Source organism: Lacerta agilis, chromosome 7 (genome assembly GCF_009819535.1).
Source record: "Lacerta agilis isolate rLacAgi1 chromosome 7, rLacAgi1.pri, whole genome shotgun sequence".
Classification (NCBI taxonomy): domain Eukaryota; kingdom Metazoa; phylum Chordata; class Lepidosauria; order Squamata; family Lacertidae; genus Lacerta; species Lacerta agilis.
The window spans coordinates 85,460,743-85,480,515 of NC_046318.1; the positions used below are offsets into that span (position 1 = coordinate 85,460,743).

The 19,773-nt window shown below is 52.2% G+C and overlaps 2 protein-coding genes across 2 annotated transcripts; one reads left to right on the plus strand and one right to left on the minus strand.

Moving 5' to 3' along the window:
- The first annotated feature begins 2,039 nt into the window (after nt 1-2,039).
- On the plus strand, nt 2,040-6,198 carry LOC117050396 (TBC1 domain family member 20-like). Its single transcript, XM_033156046.1, has 5 exons — nt 2,040-2,224; nt 2,333-2,434; nt 3,008-3,149; nt 4,175-4,359; nt 5,778-6,198. Exons 1-5 carry the CDS (start codon nt 2,040-2,042, stop codon nt 6,028-6,030), a joined length of 867 nt encoding a protein of 288 aa, XP_033011937.1. The 3' UTR covers nt 6,031-6,198.
- A 2,375-nt stretch (nt 6,199-8,573) lies between these two features.
- LOC117050386 (cytochrome P450 11B, mitochondrial-like) lies at nt 8,574-18,798 on the minus strand. Its single transcript, XM_033156034.1, has 9 exons — nt 18,530-18,798; nt 17,082-17,237; nt 15,597-15,796; nt 14,402-14,605; nt 13,102-13,256; nt 11,495-11,658; nt 10,811-10,889; nt 9,531-9,722; nt 8,574-8,950 (listed from the first exon to the last, which is right to left on the minus strand). The coding sequence occupies exons 1-9, from the start codon at nt 18,787-18,789 to the stop codon at nt 8,837-8,839; spliced, it is 1,524 nt and encodes a 507-aa protein (XP_033011925.1). The 5' UTR covers nt 18,790-18,798; the 3' UTR covers nt 8,574-8,836.
- Between the last annotated feature and the right edge of the window lie 975 nt (nt 18,799-19,773).

A 19,773-nucleotide genomic window follows, 5' to 3' on the forward strand; every position in this document is an offset into this window, starting at 1 on the left:
GAGGGTGGTGGTGATGGAGGAGGAGGGGGCAGGGGTGGGTGTGGTGTGGTGGTGAAATGAGATGGTGTCTGTGGTTTTGACGTCCACTGGAGGGCGCTATATTGTTTTGCATAAAATCAAGTTTTTACCTGTGAAAGGTGTGCTATCTGTACAATGTAAGTATGCACAAACACTCCCCTATGGCCATGTGTCCAAATTTCAACAGAATCGGTCAAGCGGTTACGGAGAAAGGTGATCGGTCACAAACATCCACCTTTTACACACACACACACACACACATATATATATATATATATGACAAGACGTTTACTTACATTCAGTTCACAGTAGGTTCCCTGAAGGCAGGCTTTTAGCTTGTAGTTTCAGAAAAGAGAGTGGATTCATCCCATGTAGGGATATGAGCCCATGTGCTGCTGGCTGAGAGCCAGCAGACAGCAAAAGACATCAAGAGAGCATGGCATCAAAGAGGAAGATGGGTGTGTGACTGGCCCTTTTATGAGGTCTCCCAGGGTCACACGCAGGGGAAGGATGCTCCAAACCAGGTGTGACAGGAAGTCCTCCTGACTGGAGTCACATCCCCTGTGTGTCCACTCTGGGCAAACAGGAAGTGTTGTACTTGACTGCTTGTGTTACATCCCGCACCCAGGCAGTATGGGTGATGCGAGTTGCCCATAACACCTGGAAGGTACGAGGTGGGCGGAGTCTGATTCAAGGCACATTGCTGTGGCACATGCTATGGACACAATAGGCTGTTTTCTGAAGCAATCAACCAGGGCAAAGCGTCCTGTTCCCAAGCAATGTTATCAGAGGTGCTGGAGATCTTGTCATTCAGTGTTCTGACACGCCCTGGATTGGATGAAGGAAAAGCCCCGTTCACACAATCTATAGCTTGCCTTTCTCTTTTTTTTCCTAGACCCAGTATGGCATAGTTTGCAGCCTCCATCCACATGTGAACGTCTGCTGTGGAACTCCTTGCATGGTTCTTTTTGGCTGTGCCATCCAAACCTGGTCTCCTCTTGGTAGCTGTCAGGGACTGGCCGGATGACCAGGAGTGCTAGGAGGCACCAGCCGGGGAACCCCCAAGGGAAACCTCAGAGGCTCAGAGCCAGGGGATTGGTGGCGGGACACCAAGGAGAGATCGGAGGGAGGAGTGCGGGGAGGAATGGTTAGATGCTGAAGGGGCAACAGGCTTTTGTGAGCCAGGAGAGCCAGTTGCAGAGAACAGTTCAGACACAGAAACTGAGGCGGAGGAGGGAGGGAGGGAGGGAGGGAGGGAGGGAGGGAGGGAGGGGGCTGCAGAAGAATGGAGGGATCCTGCCTTTCCTACTGTAGTAAGGCTGAAGAGGAGGAGACAGAGAGGGGGCAGAAGACCTCCAGGCTTGGCAACTGTTCCATAGGGGCAGATCCTGTTGGGAAAGGCTGCTGAATTGTATGCCGTTTTATTGAAGAAAGACTTTGCTTCTCTGCCCGACTCTGCTAACAACAACAACAACAACAACAACAACAAACAACAACAATTTTATTATTTATACCCCAGCCCTGACAGTAGCTGAGGTAGGAAGAAGATTCATGGTCCCCGTGGCCACTCTCAGGGGTCCTTATCAGTGTGCCCACTGCCATCATGGGGTGGAGTCTTAGAGAATCTCTGGGCAGCACCTGTGTTAAAGACATCTTGGGGCAGGACATGCTGGGACGTTTTGCATGTGTCTGCAGGTGGTGCAGCTGAAAATGGGGGCAGGTATTGGAGAGCATGCTGCCTCCTGCCTGGCAGTGGGCGCCCATCGCTGAGCCACCCCACCCCACCCGCAGCCCGTTTCCTCGCTTCTCCCCCAGGTCGGGAAGTGCGCCAGAACCACAAAGATTGCCACCAGGTCCTCCTGGATGTGCGCCGTTCCGTTCGCCGCTTTCCTCCAGGTGAGACGGGTCTCTTGCAGGGGAGGAAGGGGAGAGAGGAAGGGGTGGGGGAGATGCCCGTGGCAACAAGGAGGGCGATGGGCTGTGTTTGCCACCTGCCACCCACCCCTGGTTCCTGCGCAGGCATGCACGAGGAGCAGCGCCAGGCCCTCCAGGAGCAGCTGACCGATGTCATCCTCCACGTCCTGAAGACCCACCCGGAGCTGCACTATTACCAGGGCTACCACGACATCGCTGTGACCCTGCTGCTGGTCTCTGGCGAGCGCATGGCCGTTGCTCTGCTGGAGAGGCTCTCGACGCTTCATCTCAGGTACGTCACCTGGACTGGGCACAGGGAAGTGGTGGTGGAGGAGGAGGAGGAGGAAAACAAACCTTTTGTTGAAAGCATGGCCTTCCCCAGCATCAATGTTGTTTCTAGGGACTTTATGGACCCCACAATGGACAGCACCAAGCACATCCTCAATTACCTCATGCCTATTCTGCAGCAGGAGAGCCCTCGACTCCATGACTTCATGCAAAGGTACCTTCTCCCCCCCACACACACACACACCTGTGTCCCAGGGTGGGTGGGTGTTTGTAAAGGCATTTGGGTGTCACCGAGCCGACAGGCTATCGAGTACTCATGACTTGGGCCCGTGGGCTTCCTCATTAGGCACGTAATTAACAGTCTTAGCAGAGCAACGCAGCTTCGTCCCTGGAACGTGAGGCTTAATAAGGCTTCCGGAGTCGGTAGTTTACTTCTAAAAACTACTTTATTGCAAAATATATACACATCAGCCTGGAGCACATTCTTCCTGCATTGTGCTCTGAGCTCACATACAAAAGAACTGCGACACAGAGAAAAACAACAGTACTACAATGTCAACATCCAGCTGTAGGAACGTCACATCCTCTTCAGGTTTAACCCTGTGTTAACCTGTTACTCCAACAGTTTGTGCAATCAGATATAAGCAGGGAAGGGTGAAAGGTAAAATAAAATAAAACGGGGGCATTTGCAAAGCTGTAGGTGGGTTTGGGTGTGAGGGCAGGTTCCAAAACGACAGAGACCAAGGCCTTCTTAGTGGTGGCTCCTTCTCTTTGCTTCCGCTTGCAGAGCTGAGGTGGGGACCATCTTCGCCCTGAGCTGGCTGATCACCTGGTACGGCCACGTCCTTGCCAACTTCCAGCACATCCTTCGCCTCTATGATTTCTTCCTGGCCTCCCACCCTCTCATGGCAGTTTACTTTGCCGCTGCGGTAAGTCAGACTGGAGGCACGATGGGCAGGGGCCGCTATGGCGCAGCAGAGGGAGGTTTCCTCTTGGGGGGGGGGGGGGGGTTCTCTTTGGTGCCCCCACCCACTTTCAGAGCTTTCTTACGGCTATGGGGTGTGGGTGTGTCTTCATGGCTGTGGTCAATAGTGGAGTTTAGCACTCCAATTTAGCATCCCGAGAGTTTAACCTTGTAAAAAAGCCTTTGCCAATCTAGTGCCCTCCGGGTGCTAAGAGGCAACATGACAGAAGTTTGTAAAATGATGCCTGGCAAGGGGAAAGTGGACAGAAATAAAAGTTTATTCTCCTGTTCTCATAATACTAGAACTCACATTACAGGTTGGTAGCCGTGTTGGTCTGCCATAGTCAAAACAAAATAAAAAATAAAAAACATTCCTTCCAGTAGCACCTTAGGACCAACTAAGTTTGTTCTTGGTATGAGCTTTCGTGTGCATGCACACTTCTTCAGATACCTGCATGCACACGAAAGCTCATACCAAGAACAAACTTAGTTGGTCTCTAAGGTGCTCCTGGAAGGAATTTTTTTATTTTTTATTTTGTTTTGACTAGAACTCACGGACAACTCATGAAACTGAATGTTGAAAGATTCAGGCCAGATTTAAAAAAAGCCTTATCCACACAGCACATAGTTAAACTCTGGAACTCCCTCCCACATGAGTCAGGGATGGCCACCAACCTAGGTGTCTTCAAAAGAGGATGAGGCAGATTCATGGAGGAGGAGGAAGAGAGGGCTGTCAATGGCTTCTAGCCAGGATAGCTCTGCTCTGCTTCCACGGCTGGAGGCAGCCGTGCTTCTGAATCCCATTCCTGGAAACCCCAGGAGGGGAGAGTTGCTCTGGTGCTCAGATCCTCTTTGTGGGTTTTCCACAGGCATCTAGTGGGCCACTGTGAGAACGGGATGCTGGGCAAGACTGAGCACTGGCCAGACCCAGTGGATGCTCTTCCTGGGCTCACCAGCCCCCCCTTTCTCCCTTCTCTCCCACCAACCTAGATTGTCCTCTTCCGCGAAGAGGAGGTGCTGGCCTGTGACTGTGACATGCCCAGCATCCACCAGCTCCTGTCCCAGATCCCTCAGGACCTGCCTTACGAGACCCTCATCGTCCGTGCCCACCAGCTCTTCCAGCGTCTCCCGCACTCCGAGCTGGCCAAGCAGGCAGCGCTTCAGCTCCAGAAGAGGTGAGAGGGGCCAGGACTTCGGGAGGAGGGGAAGTGTGATCCTGGGTTCCTCTCCCAGCAGGTGTGTGCATCCATGGGGTGAGGTAGGGCTCTGTTCTGCTTGTCCAAGGTCCTGGTCTTTGCAACGTCCATCCTCACCTGCTTCTGCTCCACAGAGCCACTAAGGGAGAGAGGAGAGGGCTGCTCTTCTCCAAAGATTCCCAAGTTGTTGTTTTTTTAATGCACAAAAAATCCCATGGAAGTCAGAGGTGAAAAGTAAGAGAGTCCACCATGGGCGTACCCGGGGGGGGGGGGCACAATAACAATTGAGCTCTGCTGACCGACAGCCAGCCACTGTGTGTGTGTGTGTGTGTGTTGCGCTGACTGATCGTTGCAAGGGAGCTTTGGAAACTGAGTTCCCTTGCATGGTGAGTAGTTCCTTTGCGAGGGCTGAGGATCCTGGGAAACTGAGTTTTTCAGCCATTTGGGGCTTTCTGTTGGGGAGGGGGGGAAGTTGTTTTTCTGTTTTTTGAAGCTGTTTTTGTTTGCTGTTCACATAATGATGTGGTCAGTAATCTAAAAACGAACCGAACCCCTAAAAAACGGGGCATTCCTCATCCCCTAAAAAGGTCAACAACTTTGAGCTTAACCCCAAAAAACGGGGGTAGATCACTGCTGAAAGTAGATCACAGTCTCTTGGGAGTTGGCCACGCCTGGTATAAGACATGTAACTAGAATTAAAAAAAAATTAAAAAATTGCAAGCAAATAATTGTAATAACTACCGTAATAAAGCACTGCTATAATTATATATATAATTTTCCTAAAATTTTGGTTTCATTCACCTTTCCGTGCTGAAATGTCACAACCTGAATGACCATGGCTTGCCCCCCCCCCTAGTTTTGATCCTAGGTACGCCCCTGGAGTCCACCCTGCCAGTGTGGGAATGTTCAGGGTGGCAGGAGAGGATATTTTGATTATTAATATCCTTCCTAACTTGCACTAGCAAGTTTCTTTACTTAGCAGAGTTTGATTCCCTTTTTTACACAGCAGAAAACTGGCTGCAAACTTGTGTGAGTTTCTTAAGACAATAAGCAATTCCATCTGGCTTGTCCAGATTGAAATGTGTCCTAACATGTTCCTGGTAAGACCCCTTTTTAATCCCTCCGAAAAGAATAAAGACATAAGTAACAACAGGTAGCTTTTGTTAGGTCAGGTAAGGTCACGCCCACCCGCTAGTCACATGCCAGGAAGGATGCTCCAGGCTAGGAGGAACAGGAAGTTTTGACTGGCTGGACCAAACATTCTCCTGCATGTCCACTCTAGCAAAACAAGGAATGTTGTACTTGACTGCTCCCGGTGGATTACGTCCCACAGCCAGGAGGTTTATCTGTTTCGCTAACTGACCCATTTCCTGCCCCTTTCTTTTCCCACCCCCCAGCATCAGCATTGGGACTTTCTCAGCCTTCCAGCAGGCTGCTTCGTGCCAACGCCCAGACGCCATCCTGCGCCAGCAGCGACACTTAACCACCAGCAAGGCAGAGGAGGCGGGCAGGCTCCTCCCTGCAGCCGAGCACAACCCTTTGGTGAAGGCCGCGGTCTGGGGCATCACAGCCACGCTGGGGGCCGCGGCACTGGCAGTCACGCAGACCGCCCTGGAGTGGGCTCCCGAGTTCCTCCTGCAGCTCTTCTGACCGTGAACGCAAGACGTTGTGCCCAGTGGAACTGGAGGACCGCCTCTTGGGGGCGCCCTAGCTCTGGGTTCCCTGCACTGAGCAAAGGGATCAACTCAAAGGCCACCCAACTCTATGATTCTGACCCAAAGACTCCTGAATGCTCTGCAGGGCAAAGGGCAGCCAAAACGCAAACCACTGGCCATCTTGCATGCACTTGCTAACAGCTCCGATTCCCTGCGGAGGAGCCGTGAGTGTTGCAGCGCCTGGGGAGGCTGCCCGTGTGCCAAGGGGCTGCCGGGTGCTTGACCCCTCAGCTCCCCACTGCCATTCCCCTTCCCTGCATGAGGGCTGGGGTCTCCACCTTCGCACAGCCGGTAACAGCATCTCTTTGAACATTGACAGGGAGGCTCTGCGCTTCCTTGCCCAACAGCTGCATCGCCACAGGCAACACATTCGGGGATGGGCCTCTTGGGCTGGCATAGCAGAGGTCAAATTGCACATGACCCAGGGCACAGAAGCATGGCTGAGGATTAGAGCAGCCGCCTTGTATGCAGACTGGTTTCAGTCCCTGGCGTTCTCCAGGAAGGGTGGGGTCCTGGGAAAGATCCCCTGTTTGAAACTCCAGAGATCCGCTGTCAGCCCACTGAGCTATAGATGGACCTGCATCTAACGTGGAACGAGGCAGCCTCCTATTCATATCTGAAGTGGCCTTGGCCCCATTGCATGAAAGCAATAGTTGCCTCTGCTTTGGGGCTTGGTGCCTGCTAAGTCTGCAAAGCCCTGCTGTCACCTCGGCATCTCTGGGGTCCCCTCTCTCCCCAGATGGAGAACAGCACGAGAGCCTTGAGGCGAGGGTTCCTCAAACCTTGGATGCTGCCACCAACGTGCTGATCATATATGTACACAGACTCAAGGCAAAAATCCCAAACCTAAAGGGATATTTACTCTGACCAACGCAGAGCCCATTGGCAATTTTAAGCAGTGAGGCTATCAATGTTTCCAACCCACCTGACACAGGGTGGAGCTGGGTGGGCTCACACGGGAGGTGCCACTAGCAGAGAGTTTGCAGAGCCTCTGAACAACCAGGCAAAGACAAGAGTCCCATTATAAATGGTTTATTTACTAGGGAGTGGAGGAACACAGGCACACAGCCGTTTAACCAAAATGAACAGCAGGAAGAGATCTGCTGCCAAACGGCCTGGAATATGCTTTGGATTCTTGGTTGCGATCGGAGGTGGAATGTTCTGTGGGCACCTTCGTTCCATGCCTGGATTTCAAGAGAGTCGAGTGGGGCCTCCTGTGAACTCTGCAGGGGCTCTCCTTTTCCGCCTCGGGCTCCCAGCCGCCTGCCTTGGCTTTCACGCACAAGAAATCTGGCCGTACCTCCTTGTATACAGGGCCAGACCTTCCATGAGACAGAGTGAGGCAGCTGCCTCCGGCGGCAGATTCTGAGGGGTGGAAAGTGGCTGGAGCTGTGTGCTGTCTGCCCTGGGGCTCAGAGGAGGGCTCTGTTCTGTCACCAGGACTGAGTAGAGTCAACTACCACTCTGGTCAGATTTTGTGCACAGAATAGGGAATGCCTTGTTTTGCCTTTTCCTCGTCTGGGTGGCGAGGCCGCCCCTCCCCCCATTTGCCAAATGAACCAGACGATGTGAGCCAAAACCGAGTGTGTGTGCATTTACTTACTTTACATTTGTATCCTGCCTTTCTCTGCCTCCCCCCTGCCGAAGTGCTGGTCTGATCGCTCCTGTCCCCCATTCAATGTCCAGTTTCTCCCTTTACAGTTGTGGACCAGAAAGGCACACATTCAGTGGGAGTCCCGGTCCCCCCGCTGACCCCCCTACTCCGTCACACAACTTGCCTTGAAGGGGAGAACCAGGAGACCCAGACTATGTAGGGTTCAGTGAGACTTTGCTGAAAGCAAATGAAAGCTTTGTACAATAAATACTTTTGACTTTTCTCTTGGCCTGTGTTTCTGATGAACAATCCCTGTTGCTCTTCTCTTCCTTGGAGCGTAAGAGGAGTCCTGCCGGATCAGGCCCCTGGCCCATCTAGTCCAGTGCCCAGTTTTCTCAGTCGCCTGTGGGAAGCCTGCAAGCGGGATCCAAGCCCAAAAGCCCTCTCCCCTCCTGTGGTTTCTGGCATCTGGTATTCGGAAGCATTTCTGCCCCTGACCATAGAGGAAGAGCCATCAATTGCCGTCTCCTCTGTGAATTTGCCTGTGTTGCACTCGGCTCCTGCTTCTGTGGTCATCTCAGAAGAGACAATTTGCTGGCCATTGTGAGAACAGGATCCAGCTATGGCAGGGCTTCCCAAACTTGGGTCTTTGGCTGTTTTATGGACTACAACCCCCATCATCCTTGACTGCTGGCCCTGCTAGCTAGGGATGATGGGAGTTGTAGTCCAACAACAGCTGGAGACCAAAGTCTGGGAAACACGGAGCTTTTCTTCCATTCCTACCCAAGCTGCTTTGGATCGTGTAAGAGCAGCACATCCCAATGGGTTGAGCTGTTATTGTGCTATTACAAGAGCAGACCCTCTCCGAAGGCTTGGCCTGGGCTAGAGGTCCCCTGTTATTGGCTTCGTTCTCCAGCTTCCCGAGTTTCAATGCAGCCTGCAATTTTCTACCAGTCTTGGGGTACGGTTGGGATAAAATCATATAAGGGGTGCCAGAAAGAATGTCTGTTGGAGCCCGAAGGGGAGGGAAGGAAGGCAGCAAGGTGGCCAGAGAGAAAGGACGTGGTGTCAGGATGCCTGCGCCCCCAAGTGATGGGCCCCTTCCGTGGTCCAGAGGGAGAGAAAGGGGCTGGGGGGGGCTGCTGCCCTAGTCGATGGGCCGGAAGGTGAGCAGAGGGGGCTTCTCTGGCATGAGGATGAAGCCATAGACGGTCTTCAGGTCTGCCTTGGAGACGGTGTCAATCTTGAAGTTGCGCAGAATCTGAAACAAGAAGCACGGCCCGTGTGAGACTGCAGGCATGCCGGGGCAGGTGTTCCTCGAGTGGATGCAAGGGACCCCCCTTTCTCTCCTCACCGTTTCCTGAAAACAGGGACCACCAACCTTTCTGAGCCCTTTCTGGGTGCATTTTGAACAAGCGCAGTGGGTCTGTGCCAAGGAGGAAGCCCCAGTGAATCCAGTGGGGATTACTTCTGTGTAGCCATAGATACGGTTGCAGTGGGTGGGTGGGAAGTGGGATGCTCCTCCGTGATACCCACCTACCCACCCCCAAGGTCAGGCATGGGGTGCCACCCCCAGGAAACAATTCCACCGTGGGGAACCTGGGATTTGCCACGCAACAGTTTTGAAGTCAGAGTGAAATCAGCTTTGGGGGAGCCACATCAAAACACAGTATTTCAGTGGGACCAGTGGCCAGTGGGTAACTGGGGGCGACATCCATGTACATGGACTCCAAGAAGAGGGGTACAAAGGCACTGGGCAATGGGTCATGTGCGCATCCCCACATTGTGATACCGGGCAGAGAATTGCTCCCACCTCCCGGACCTGCAACCCCGCAACTCACATGCATGAGGAAGAGGGTCATTTCTGCCTCCGCCAGGCGCCGCCCAATACACTGCCGTGACCCGAAGCCAAAGGCCAGCGCCTTGAAGCTGTTGTCCTCTTTGCCAGTCCAGCGGCTGGGGTCATAGCGCTCGGGGTCCCTGAAGACCTCCGGGCTCCGGCCCATGGCATAGAGCCCCACCTGGCACAAGGTCTGCAAGGAAAGGAGAGCGGTCTTGAGCGGGGGCTCTGGGGCAACGTCCTTGGCGGGCTGAAACCAAGCTCTGGTGTTTCCAAAGGTGGTCACTTCCCCCAGCCCATCATGGATCAAAACTCCATACAGATCTGATTGCAATTTCACCAGCTGCTCAGAGAAGGAGGATCTCTGAAGGAGGCTGGTTCACCTCATCCCCTTCGGTGAGCCGGCATCTTTTGGAGCCCTGCTGCCCTGTGCATTCTGCGCATTCTCAGGGACATCTGGATTGCCTGTCTGGGTGTACCAAAAGGACTTCTTCTCACCCAATCCACCAGGCAGACCTAAGGCTGAAAGATCCCATTGCAAAGCCAAGAAGGCACGGATGCACCAGGCGTGAAGAACGTAAGAGCCTGTTGGATCAGGCCAATGGCCTGTTGAGCCCAGCATCCTGTTCTCATAGCAGCCAGCCAGATGCCCCATTGGGAAGCCCACAAGCAGGATCTGAGCAGAAGAGCAGCCCTCTCCCCTCCTGTGGTTTCCACCAACTGGGATTCAGAAGCATGGCTGCCTCTGATTGTGGGAGCAGAGCACAGCCCTCAGGGCTAGAGGCCATCAGTAGCCCTCTCCTCCTCCATGAATTTCTCTCCTCCTCTTTTAAAGCCATCCAGGATGGGGGCCACTCCCCCCTCCTGTGGGTGGAAGTGCCATAAGTATAACTATGCACTGCCAGAAGGACTTTCTTTTGTCCGCCCTGAATCTTCCAGCATTTGGCTCCATGGAATTTCCATGAGTTCTAGCGTTAGGAGAGAGGAAGGAAAACACTTATATTTCCCCTTTCTAACAGCTCCACATCTCCTCTCTTGCCTACTCTGACTGGCTTGTCAGGGTCTCAGGCAGAGGAGGGTCTTCCCCATCACTCTGCCACCCAAATCTGCTTTCGGTTGGAGAGGCCAGAAATGGCGCCACTGACCGATGGTCCTTCTGCAAGGATAGGAGTGGTCTGGGCCAAGGCAGCCTTGATCACAATATCTCTGATATTGGCATGGGATCCTGGCTGATGGGAAGGTGGCTGGGGGTGGCCCAGGGAGTCTGCAAAGGACACTCACCCCAGCTGGCACACAGTAGTTCTGAAGCACCACATCCCTCATCGGGTAGCGCTGCACTGTAATTCCCACAGGGTAGAGCCTGCAAGAGAAGGATGTCGTTGTGGCTTCCCAAAGAAAGCGGAGGAAGAGAATAACAGCATCATAGAATGTAGACTTGGAAGGGACCCCAAGGGTCATCTAGTCCAACCCCCTGTGAGGCAGGAATATGTTTGTTTTATTATTATTATTTTTCATTTTCAATAACAATCTACCAATTAATGACAAATTAAATCAAATCAATCCAAATTACAATAATAGCAATACACCAATTATATATTCCAATTATAAAAAAATGGGACTTCCCGTGTTCCAGATGTCTAGAGATAATCGTACTCATTCATGTCTCTGCATTTGCGGCTATTTTTCAAATTCAAAACTAATATTACCAATCCATATTCTCAGTCTCAGGCAGGAATATTTTGGCCAACATGGGGCTTGAACCCACGACCCTGAGGTTAAGAGTCTCATGCGCTACCGACTGAGCTATCCCAGATTAGTACCAACAGAAGTTCTTTAAGGAAAGCCATTCTTCATGCAGCTCATTGTTAATTCCTCTCCCATGAGCTTCCCAGTCCAATCCCATGCGCAGCCACCTTGTGGGACCCATTTCCTCGCCAGGCCTGGCACCCATCCTGCCCTCCTTACCTCAGCGTCTCCTTGATTGCTCCCTTGAGCAACGGCATGTCATTCATCACCTTGGAGAGCTCCCTGGATGATCCCGCAGCAGCCTTGACCTCTTCCCGAAGGGCTGTCTGGACTTCTGGGTTGCGGGCCAGCTCAAAGAGAGTGAAGAGCAGGGGCATGGCTGTCTGGAGGGAGGGAGAGCAGAGAGAGAGAGAGAGAGAGAGAGAGAGAGCAGAGAGAGAGAGCAGAGAGAGAGAGTGTCATGGGAGGAATAATGGGAAATTCCCAAATAATGGGAAGCTACTCAAACATGCAGTTGTGCTAGAACTGGTGTTACATATTCAGACTGTCTGGTCAGCAATTTGGTTGCCAGATTCTGTGCCCACTGCCGTTTCTGAACTGTCTTCAAAGGCAACCCCTACCTTAGCAAAATAGGAAACCATAGCTAACTGAAAACTTCCTGATTTGTCTGTTGTCTTGCACAAAGGGAAGAAGAGTAGGTTGCATGTGTGTCCAGGAGTCTCATTCATATTTCAGCAAGATAACATGCAAATAATCCGATTCTGGCCATTGTGTTCGGTGGAGGTTACAACTAGGAATATGTAATAAGGATTGTGGCCCTTCCTAAGTGTAAATGCTGACACTACACTCATGGTTACAAAAAGAGGAATGAAAACCACATGAAATGTCACTATTCAGCACCTTCATGGTCGAAACAAAATAGAAAATTCTTTCCAGTAGCACCTTAGAGACCAACTGAGTTTGTTCTTGGTATGAGCTTTCGTGTGCATGCACACTTCTTCGGATACACTGAAATAGAAGTCACCAGACCCTTATATATAGTGAGAGAGTGAGGAGGGATATCAACAGTTTTTCCACACCCATCAGCCAATCACCCATTCCCACCACCCTTCTGAGTAATACCCCTTCTATTTCAGTGTATCTGAAGAAGTGTGCATGCACACAAAAGCTCATACCAAGAACAAACTCAGTTGGTCTCTAAGGTGCTACTGGAAAGAATTTTCTATTTTGTTTCAGCACCTTCATGTAATTGGTAGGGATGAGCAGCTTTCAATGTATAAAGCCGTAATATCTCTTCAGTAATGTAATTTCCATGTTGATCCAATTGAATCTCTGAGTTTTCATACACTCCACATTAAATTATTTCCTTACTCATATCTGTTTTATATATTATAATACTATCATTCATTTTTATGTTGATCTTTTCTGTGAACCACCTTGAGACCTCTGGGTATAGGGCAGTACCTGTATATAAATTATCACCATCATTGACAAAACCAACTGAAGCCAGTTTAATGGTCTCGGCCTTCTGCTTTTCCAGACTAACAGTGACGTGGTCTCTGGCACCTTCCACAACAAGCATTTTTGCAGCTGGAAGCAGTCAGTGTGGGGCTGGCCAGGTGGGAATAAGCCAGCAAAGCCTTACAGGACCCCTTGCAGGAGGTCCCAGGCTCTCCAGTTAAGGCTGGGCCATACCTCCCATCTGAGACCCAGGAGAGCCACTGCTGCCCGTCCACATGGCCGAGACTAAGCGCAAGCAACCCACCCACCCATAGTTTGGCCTGGTCTAATGTTCCTGGTCTGTTTATGGGGTGGGGCACACTCACCGTGTCCACGCTGCCGGCCGTGAGCTCTGTCATGTTGGCCTTGATGGAGTCGAGGGGCATCTCTTCCTGCAGAAGCAGCTCGGCCATGATCCCTGAATACTTGCGGGGCTGCCCCAGGCAAAACTCCTGGTAGATATTCTGTATGCACTTGTCCGCTGCAGAAGCAAGGGGAGCAGGGTGGGAATCAGGTCCAGGCACAGTGAGAAGCACCCCACTCTCAGCCTTAGAAACAAGCCCTCATCCAGGCCAGGGGCGGCTGGTGGGAGGGCAGGCAGGGAGCCCAACAGCAGGTGGCGCCAGAGACAAGGGCCGACTGCAGCCTAGTTTTGCCCCCCCCCCTTCCTCCGTGGTGGGTTCTGCAAGGGGTACCACCCAGACGAAGGGAGAGGAGGAAGCAGACAGGAAGCGCCACTCTCTGGACCGGCTGTAGGAAAGATGGGAGGCAGGCAAGTGGGGTTGGCTGAGCACAAACTGAATCCAGGCCCCCAAAGGCACCCAAGGACATACATAGTACATTGGGACCCCAGGAGCTCCACGGCCATGGCTGTTGCTGAACGGGGTACCAAAATGAGGAAGGAGATGTTTCCGGTTCCCAGCAAGAGAGAACCAGTGAGGGGCCTCCTCACACACCAGAGATGGGCACCAGTGTGTTGGCAGCACCCCATCTCCTGGAAGGGAAGCTAACAAGATCAAGCTTCAGGCGTTCAAAACAGAGACTTGCATTTCCTTCTCTCCTTCTGCTTCTTTGGAGGGTGGGAACTCCCTGCCCATTAAACTGTGCCTGTTAGATCCCCGGTACTAAGTGGGGTAACTGTGCCCCTGAAGGAGCAGGTGTATAGTCTGGGAGTCATCTGGAGGTGCAGGTTAATTCCGCTTCCTGGGGGCTGTCTACCAGCTCCATCTGGTACGCCGGCTGAGACCCTACCTGTCCGCGCACTGTCTTACCAGGGTGGTACATACTCTGGTTATCTCCAGCAACTGCAGCCTCTGCAAGTAGCCTCTCTGCCACCAAGTGTCCCTTGCCCAGTGCCCTGTGCCAGCCCTCGACTGGTCCACCTAAGGTCAACTCACGCAGGGGGCCATGACTGTGAAGCAGCAACTGTGTCACATTTCTGCTCCAGACAGCACATGCTACCTGCATGCTTAATTCCAGCTCAAAGGTTAATGCTCTGGAGCACTGCTTGATCTGCCACCCACTCAAACTGAGCCATGCAGCTCAGCCGCTCCTTTGCACCCCAGTGGGTGAGGGGGCGCAACTGCCCCATGGTCCTCTCCCCCTGAGGAGGGGTCTGGGGCTCACCGTGCTTAAAGATGGCGTCCCAGGACTCCATGTGATCTCGCCAGAGCTTGTTGTTCACCCAGCGCATGACCCCGGGTGGGAGGAAGAGGAGGGGCAGGGTGGTCCGCAGCATGGTCTCCACGGTGTCGATGAAGTGCTGGGACTCCGGATTGGGATTCTCGTCCAGTAGGCCCAAGCGCTGCCCATACAAGGCGTAGCTGCTGGCTGCCGGGATTGGAGGAGGAGGAGGAGGATTGGAGGTTAGACATCATAGAATCATAGAATCATAGAGTTGGAAGAGACCACAAGAGCCATCCAGTCCAACCCCCTGCCAAGCAGGAAACACCATCAAAGCATTCCTGACAGATGGCTGTCAAGCCTCCGCTTAAAGACCTCCAAAGAAGGAGACTCCACCACACTCCTTGGCAGCAAATTCCACTGTCCAACAGCTCTCACTGTCAGGAAGTTCTTCCTAATGTTTAGGGGGAATCTTCTTTCTTGTAGTTTGAATCCATTGCCCCGTGTCCGCTTCTCTGGAGCAGCAGAAAACAACTTTTCTCCCTCCTCTATATGACATCAAAGGGGTGGGTGGGAGGGTAGGAAGGAAGGAAGGAAGGAAGGAAGGAAGGAAGGAAGGAAGGAAGGAAGGAGCTTCCTCCTCCACAAAGTTTCAAATCCTAGGCAATATTCTGGGGGAATATTCCTGTGGAACTCTCTCCCACAGGAGGAAGTGATGGCCATCAACCTGGATGACAGGAAAAAATCATGGAGAAGATGGCTATAGATGGATTTGAGCCACGATGGCCAGTATTTGCCAAAGGCAGCAATACTTGTGAATGCCAGTTGAACCGAACTATGGATTTTTTTGTAACTTTTAAGTTTTCATCACTGAACCTATTGAAACCTGGCAAGACTTTAAAAGTGAGTAAACTGTAAAGCTTATATTTTTCTTGCTTACCCAAACAGTCTGAGAGTGATTTCTTTGTTGAGAGGAAAACATAAATGGGATAAAAGTAACCCAAATCTGCCTAAAGCATCCTTGGATATCGTATTTATTCCAGAAGGCTATGCAACCTTGTCCTAAAGGGTTCTAGATATAAGCTGCAGGTGGGGGGTGATTTCTTTAACTCTACTGAAGTCGGTACTTGCATTCTTACACAAGTAAGAAGAGGGGGGAGAAGAACTCCCCTCCCCCCCCAAAAAAAAATTCCCGTACCTTCCAGGGTGAAGCGGAAGAGGTCGCGGTAGAGGTCAACAGTGAGCGAGCGCCGGGCATTCTTCCGGATCAGCCGGTGTATGGACTCTGCAAAGTCCTCGGCCACCGTGTTGAGGAAGGGCAGGAACTTCCGGGTGCCCACAGGGCTGATCACCTCTTTGTTGAGGATGATCCGGTCTGAGCGCCAGTCCTCCCCATTCCTGCGTGGGAAGAAGACCCCACAGTGAGGTAGGAGACTCTGCGCCGGGAGCGCTTGGCTTGGTTTCCTGTGCAGGGACTCCATCGCCCACCACCACCACTGATCCTCGCTTGCCCCATCTTCCCTCCTGGGCCTGGCACCCCGATTGCCACCCTCCCACCAGCCCCTTCCCCCTCCCATCACTCAGAGGCAGTTCAGGGGCAGAGCAATTTCTTTGCACGCAGGAGGTCCCAGGTTCGATTCCTGACGGCATCTTCAAGAAGGGCCGGGAGAAGCTCCTGCCCTGAAATCCTGGAGATCGGCTGCTGCCAACCAGAGCAGCCAGTGCTGAGCTAGATGGAGCCATGATCTGACCCAGTAGAAGGCAGTGCTCTGAGCTCCTCCTGCATTCCCATTCCTGCCTCGGATCTCAGCATCGACTCCACATATTCCCAGTGCATCCCAACCACATGCCGATATTAATCGGAGGGTACGCGAGGTCCTCCAGACTCCAGCTCCCATCAGCCTCAGGCAGCATGGCCAGGGGTCAGCCATGAAGGGTGCTGCTGTCCAGTAATACCAGAAAAGCACTGATTTCTTGGGTTGTTCTGTAGAGCTCACTTTTAACCAGAGGAGCTGAGATTCAAGAGGAGGCAGACGTATCTAATTTCAAAAGCATATTGGCCCTGGTGCGTTACGGCAGCAGAGACGGGGAGAATCGCAGAACCACAGAAAAGACCGAGAATCTCATTTAGTCTCATGTTCTATCAACTGAGCAAAGAATGCTTTGAAGTCATTCTGACAAGGGATGAGAACCAGCCTTCCTGAGACGCAGTGCGGTGCAGTGGTTAGAGCAGCCTGGAGTCCCCTGGTGTTGTTAGACTGCAGCTCCCATCATCCCTGACCACTAGTCCTGGCAGCTAAGGATGACGGGAGTTGTAGGCCAATGACATTTGGCGACCCAAGTTTGAAAAAGGCTGGGTTAGAGTGTTGGGCTAGTCCTGGAGAGACCCGGGTTCGAATCCCCACTCGACCATGAAGCTCACTGGGTGGCCTTTGGCCAGTCACTGCCTCAAAGGGTTGTTGTGGAGATTAAATGAGGAGAGGAAGAGGAACCGTGGACCCACACTGAGAGAAAAAATGCAAGAAATAAACAAATGGGAAGTTATCCCACTGCATGAGGCCGTCCCAACCATCCGGGGGGCACCGGGTGTGGGAAACGCAGAAGTTATGCCACTAAAGTTCCCGATGCCACGTCCAGCAGCAGCAGCAGCAGCAGCCCGCCCTTCCCTTCTGGCCTCACTCACAGTAGGAAGACTCCGCATTTGTGGTTCCGCAGGGTGCGGTGGGCGATCCACGAATTGATGCCCATTCGGCGTGGGAAAATCCCCTCGGACTGGAACAGCACGGCAGCATCGCGGGGCAGGAGCAGGTGGACGGAGTCGTAGGTGCCCAGCGTCTCCCTGCCAAGTGGGACGGAGTCAAGCCCTTGAGATATGACCCACCCCCCCTGCAAGGCTGCCCCTGCCAAATCCCAGAACCAGAGTGCAGCTCCGGAAGTGCAGAATAAACAGAAAATTCTTTCTCTCTCTCTCTCTCTCTCTCTCTCTCTCTCTCTCTCTCTCTCTCTCTCTCTCTCACACACACACACACACACACACACACACACTTGAGCAAATCTCTGCCCTCAACAGGGGGCTGATTCATACAAGCAGAGAGTAGGGGTTTTTTAAAACTCGCTTGTAGAATGTACTAGCTGGTGGGACTGCATTGTTCAGCAGCCGTGGAGTTAATTTATTTGTCTTGGTGAAATTGCCTTCCCAGGGAAGCCCAGCCAGCCCCAGCCTCAAATCCTTTTAGCGACTCTCTTGCAAGGTTGCTTTTTAAGGAAGCCTGTTGGGCGCTGTCCTTTGGAAGCAATGCATCATCTGAGGAAGGATCACAGAGCAACTGACAGAGAAAGATCCCTTGTGGAAGACCATCGAGCATAAATCCACCTCCATTGGGCTGTTGTAGTGTGAATGACCTATTGCCACACCAACCCACACTAAGGCGGCAGTCTAATACTGAAATCAGGTCTCGGAGCTGAGCAGTGGCTCAGGCAAAGACCCTGGGCTGTGGTCTTCCAAGCGCAAGCCATGCGTGGCCATGCAAGCTCATGCAATGTTTTAAATGGCTCACAACCACACTGCCTTAAAATTTGCATTAGTTAAGTTGCACAGATACTGTTGCCCACACACAGCCCTTGTTATGGGACTGGAGTCTGAAATGGGCTGAAACCCACGGGTTGAAATCAATGAGACGCTTTCAGGAGACCAAAGCGCTAATATTTGGCATGGGCACAATCCACCCAACACGCCCTGGTTCCTGGAAAAAGACGGAAACGGGCCATTTATGCACCTGTCCCCCAGAAGAAAGTGTGTTCCCACACACATCGCGCACTTTCCGATGTGGTTCTTCCCCACATTTCCCCCTGCAAAAAGTCTGGGGTTTGTTTTTTTAAGAACATGGATTTGCTGTGCTAAGATGACAGGGCACTTTATTTGATTCTAAATGCGAGGTTATTGTTTTCTTGCTTCTGGTTTAACTATTTACTTGTGCTTTTATCTTGCATTTTAATCCTGCAAACCGCCCTGAGATCTCTTGATAAAGGGCAGTATATAAATCGAATAGATAAAATTAGATTAAACTCTAATATGCGTCTGGATTGCTTCTGCATAGGAGTGTTCCACCTGAGAGCGGGTTTGAAACTCACCTGTAGATGGGCCCCAGGTTCTGGAAGTTCTTCTGCATGATGTGGTGGAAGTTTGGGAAGCTGTTGGTCCTCCAGAACTGGTACAGGTTGACCCAGCCGTTGGGGCTGCTGCGGGGAATGGCCTCAAAGGGCAGCGCCCTGGAGATTGGCGGCTTTGGGGCCACGGCCGGGGCCACAGAATGGCGTGGCTGCCCCGAGCAGAAGGAGCGCAGGACGTGAGAGGGAGCAGACCGGGGGCTCATCTGACCGCGGGCTCCCATCTCCCCTCCCCTGCCGTCACAGCACCCCGGCAACCTCCTGGGTCTTCTGTTTCCTCTCCAAGAGAGCGAGGGGCCTTATAACCCTTCCAGGGCCTCCCCCAGCCAAGGACACAGCGCCATGCAAGCGCACCTCCTCCCAGCCTTGTCAGAAATGATGACATCTCCATCGGGGACAGGGAAGGAGGCTCCCTCTCCACACACACACACTGCCCGCCCGTGCACCAACCTGGAACGTAGAATTATCAAGGCAGAAGGGACCTCGAAGCCCATCGACCCAGCCAGGCCCTGCCAACTAGAACACTACAGAGCCCGGGCATCCCGGCATCCGCTCCATAGCTCAGTCACTGCTGCTGCTGCTGCCTCTGAAAATGAGAGAGGGGAAGGTTGAGAGCAGCTAGGAAAGACCCTCTCCACACTCCTGCTGCTGTCACACACACACCCCAACTTTTTTTATTCAATTCCTGGTCCCTGAAAAGTCCGCTGTCTGTATCCATTAACTGCCGGGAAGTCTAAGCAAAACCTGTACTTGTTCAGGGAAGTTTTTAATGTTTGATGTTTTATTGTGCTTTTAATATTCTGATGGAAGCTGCCCAGGGTGGCAGGGGAAACCCAGCCAGATGGGTGGGGTATACATAATCAATCAATCTATTTATTACTGATTATTATTATTATTATTATTATTTTATTTCTATTTCCTCAAGACAGATAGATCGCTCATTTTGCATTGAGTAAGCCTTGCAGTTTTCTGGGCTCTGATCCGGCAAGCTCAGGCCTCGCAAAGGCCTTTAATTGCCCACGATCTTAAAACCGCTTTCTGAAGCGCAAAGTGAGCAGGGGAAGGGATGGGAAAGAAGCAGGAGCCAATTCAGATTTGATGGGGAGGCCAATGGCAGCTCAGCCTTGGGATTTGTCAGGTGAACCACACCTGCAACTCAAGTCGTGTCGGATGGGGCCCCTGGGAGTTGCAGTCCAACAATGCGTAGA